The following is a 3,101-nucleotide window of genomic DNA, read 5'->3' as shown; positions in this document are numbered from 1 at the left end:
TCTCACTCCTTCACTGTCCTCCCTTGCAGGCAGTATTCTTGTTCCCTCCTCACTCTCACCTCCTCTCCTTGTCCTTCCTAGAGCGTAGTATCTGTCCCTTCCTTCACTCTCACCTCCCTCCTCACTGCCAGGTAGTATTCTGATCCCCTCCTTCACTCACCCTCTCCTCCTAGTCCTCCTGCAGGCAGTATTCTGTCCCCTCCTCACTCTCAGCCTCCCTCCTGTTCCTTTCCCTGCAGGCAGTATTCCTGTCTCTCTCACTCTCAACTCCCCTCCTGATTCCTGCCCTGGCAGGTAGTTATTCTGTCACCTCCTCACGTCTCACCTCCCTCCTTGTCCCTCCCATGCAGGCAGTATTCTGTCGCCTCCTCACTCTCACCTCCCGTCTCTGTCTCCCTGCAGGCAGTATTCATGTCCCTTCCTCACTCTCGACGCCTCCCTCCCTGTCCTCCTGCAGGCAGTATTCTTGTCCCTCCTCACTCTCAACTCCTCCTGTCCTCCCTACAGGCAGTATCTTCTGTCCCTCCTCACTCTCTACCTCCCTCCCTGTTCCTCCCTTGCCAGGTAGTATTTACTGTCCCTTCCTCACTGCTCCCTTCCCTGCCTGCTGTCCAACCCAAAGGCAGTATTCTGTCCTCCTCACTCTCAGCCTCCTCCTGTGCCTCCCTGCGCAGGGCAGTATTCGTTTGCCCTCCTCAACTCTCACCTCCCTCCTGTCCCTCCCTGCAGGTTAGTTATTCTGTCCCTCTCCTCACTCTTCCCCTCCCTTCCTGTCCTCCGCTTGCAGGCAGTACTTCTGTCCCTCCTCCTCGCACCTCCCTCTGTCCTCCCTGCAGCCAGGTATCATGCTGGTCCCTGCCTCACTTCTCACCCTCCTCCTGTCCTCCCTGCAGGCCAGTTATTCTGTCCCTCACTCACTTCTCACTCCCTCCTGTCCTCCCTACAGCGTATAGTATTCTGTCCCTCCTCACTCTCAACCTCCCCCCTGTCCTCCCTGCAGGTAGTATCTGTCCCTCCTCGCTCGTCACCTCCACTCCTGTCCTCCCTTGGCAGCGTATATCTGTCCCTCCATCACTCTCACCTCCCTCCTGTCCTCCCTGCAGGCACCCGTATCTCTAGTCCCTTCCTCCACTCCCTCCTGGTCCTCCCTGCAGGCGAGTATTCGTTCCCTCCTCACTTCTCACCTCCCTTTGTCCTCCCTGCAGGCAGTATTTGTCCCTCACTCACTCTCTCCTCCCTCCCTACAGGTAGGGGACCAGCAGGCAGCCATGTTTGGAGAATGCTGCTTCGCGGTGGGTGACGTGAAATGTACGATGGGCACCGGAACCTTCATAGACATCAACACCGGCAGCAACTCACGCACGTCTCGTCGCAGGTAAGCACAGCAAACGAGCAGGATTGACCACACGCTCAACGAGGCGGAGGTAAGCACAGCGTTAACGACGCAGGTGACCACGTTAACGAGCAGGTGAGCGCAGCTAACGAGCAGGTAAGCACAGCTAACGAGCAGGTGAGCGCAGCTAACGAGCACATTGGCATAATGTGTTAATTCACTGCATTTTCTATCACGCTTTTGTTCATTAACAATGTGTTTCCATGTCACCTGTAAATAAACCACGTGTTTTCTGTACCGATGTGTTTAATGACAACGTGTTCTCTAATGATCTGTTAATTCACTGTGTGTTGTTCATCACCTGTTCACTAATGACGTGTTTTTAATTGAGGCCTCTATCCTCTCGTTGGTTGGAAGATGGAGGATGAGGTTGTGTATTTAGCAGAGGGAGGGTCAGCAGACACGGGAACAGCCATCTCCTGGGCTCAGGACATCGGTGAGTAGCGTCAGTCTAGCTACAGCTTAGACTGTCGCAGTATGCCGTAAACCTCATGAAAACTATAACGCCTCTAGGGGGCGCTGATCGATTGCTGCATGAAGCTGTCGCTATCCGCGATTTTAACAACGTTCCTCGATTTTCGGCGACAAGTTTTACAGAGTTGGCGATTTGGTGTGGAAATCGACCGACTATGTTGAAGCGTTTTACGTGATTGCTGAACTCTGCATGACCCGTGTTCCTGCGAGCGGGAGGCAGGATGCTGATAGCGAGGATGAGGGATGCTAATGTGTAGTTATGGCTTCGCGCTTCAGGACTGTTTGCGGAAGCGCGGGAGAGCTCTGCGATCGCGGAGTCTGTGAAAGATTCCAACGGTGTGTTCTTCATTCCTTCCTTCAGTGGTCTCCAGGTGAACATCTCAGTGTAACCTCACCTTACCCAGTTAGTGTTATCTATTGGTAGTGTAGTGTGATTATATAAAAACACGATAATGTAATATTTATTACTAATTATTCACATTACAGAACAATGTATGATATGTATACACACGTAGAGTAATCTGAGCACTAGTGCACCAGGAGTGAGACTTGATGCAAAACTTGTGGCGACGTGTGAGACGTTATACTAATTATTACGTTTACTGTATCAATGTTAAGCTTCTGTCTCTCGTCGCCTGCAGGCTCCCGTCAACGATGCGCAGGCGTGCGCGGGTTTCCTCGGTCTCTCCTCGCACACGACGAAGGCTCACATGGTTCGCTCGTTACTCGAGTCGCTTGCCTTCCGCATCAAACAGCTGTTTGAGACGATCGTTGCCGAGGCGACCTTTCCCGTCGGTAACATGAGGTGAGAGAGCGTCGCGGTGACGTCAGAGGGCTCGCACGAAAACTCCCACAATAAACGATTCATTAGTGCCGTGACAATTGTTAATTCCTGCAGTGAGTAAGGAGACGTGGGTTTTCAGTTTTAATTTGTTATTTGTTCTCAAGTTTCATGTACAATTAATAACGTATACTCGATGGGTTTAACAGCGTTGCGTCTTCTCAATCTGATCTTCTGCCACTGAGGGACATGGGAAAATAAACAAATCTTTCGTGCATAACATTAGTTAATGCACGAATTAAAATATTACCTCGACGCATAGTGATCTGCATAGTGCACAAATTAAAACATTGTACTTGGTAACGGTGTCGTCGGTGTTGTCTTAGCCTCTGCAGGGATGGGGAGGCGTGCCAAGCAACGAGTTTTCTGTTGAGCAGCTCATGTCGATCTTGA

The 3,101-nt window shown here is 51.4% G+C and overlaps 1 protein-coding gene across 1 annotated transcript in view; it reads left to right on the top strand.

Moving 5' to 3' along the window:
- LOC106815642 (putative glycerol kinase 5) overlaps positions 1-3,101 on the top strand; it is a 32,198-nt gene extending 29,097 nt beyond the window's left edge. Inside the window, exons 8-13 of the mRNA XM_014820133.1 lie at positions 1,248-1,368; positions 1,419-1,424; positions 1,725-1,829; positions 2,144-2,238; positions 2,509-2,672; positions 3,044-3,101. Of these exons, the coding sequence (XP_014675619.1) occupies positions 1,248-1,368; positions 1,419-1,424; positions 1,725-1,829; positions 2,144-2,238; positions 2,509-2,672; positions 3,044-3,101 (549 nt within the window). The remainder of the gene's footprint in view (positions 1-1,247; positions 1,369-1,418; positions 1,425-1,724; positions 1,830-2,143; positions 2,239-2,508; positions 2,673-3,043) is intronic.

Source organism: Priapulus caudatus, unplaced genomic scaffold (assembly GCF_000485595.1).
Source record: "Priapulus caudatus unplaced genomic scaffold, Priapulus_caudatus-5.0.1 Scaffold1167, whole genome shotgun sequence".
Classification (NCBI taxonomy): Eukaryota; Metazoa; Priapulida; class Priapulimorpha; order Priapulimorphida; family Priapulidae; genus Priapulus; species Priapulus caudatus.
This window is presented reverse-complemented; position numbering and strand designations above follow the sequence as displayed.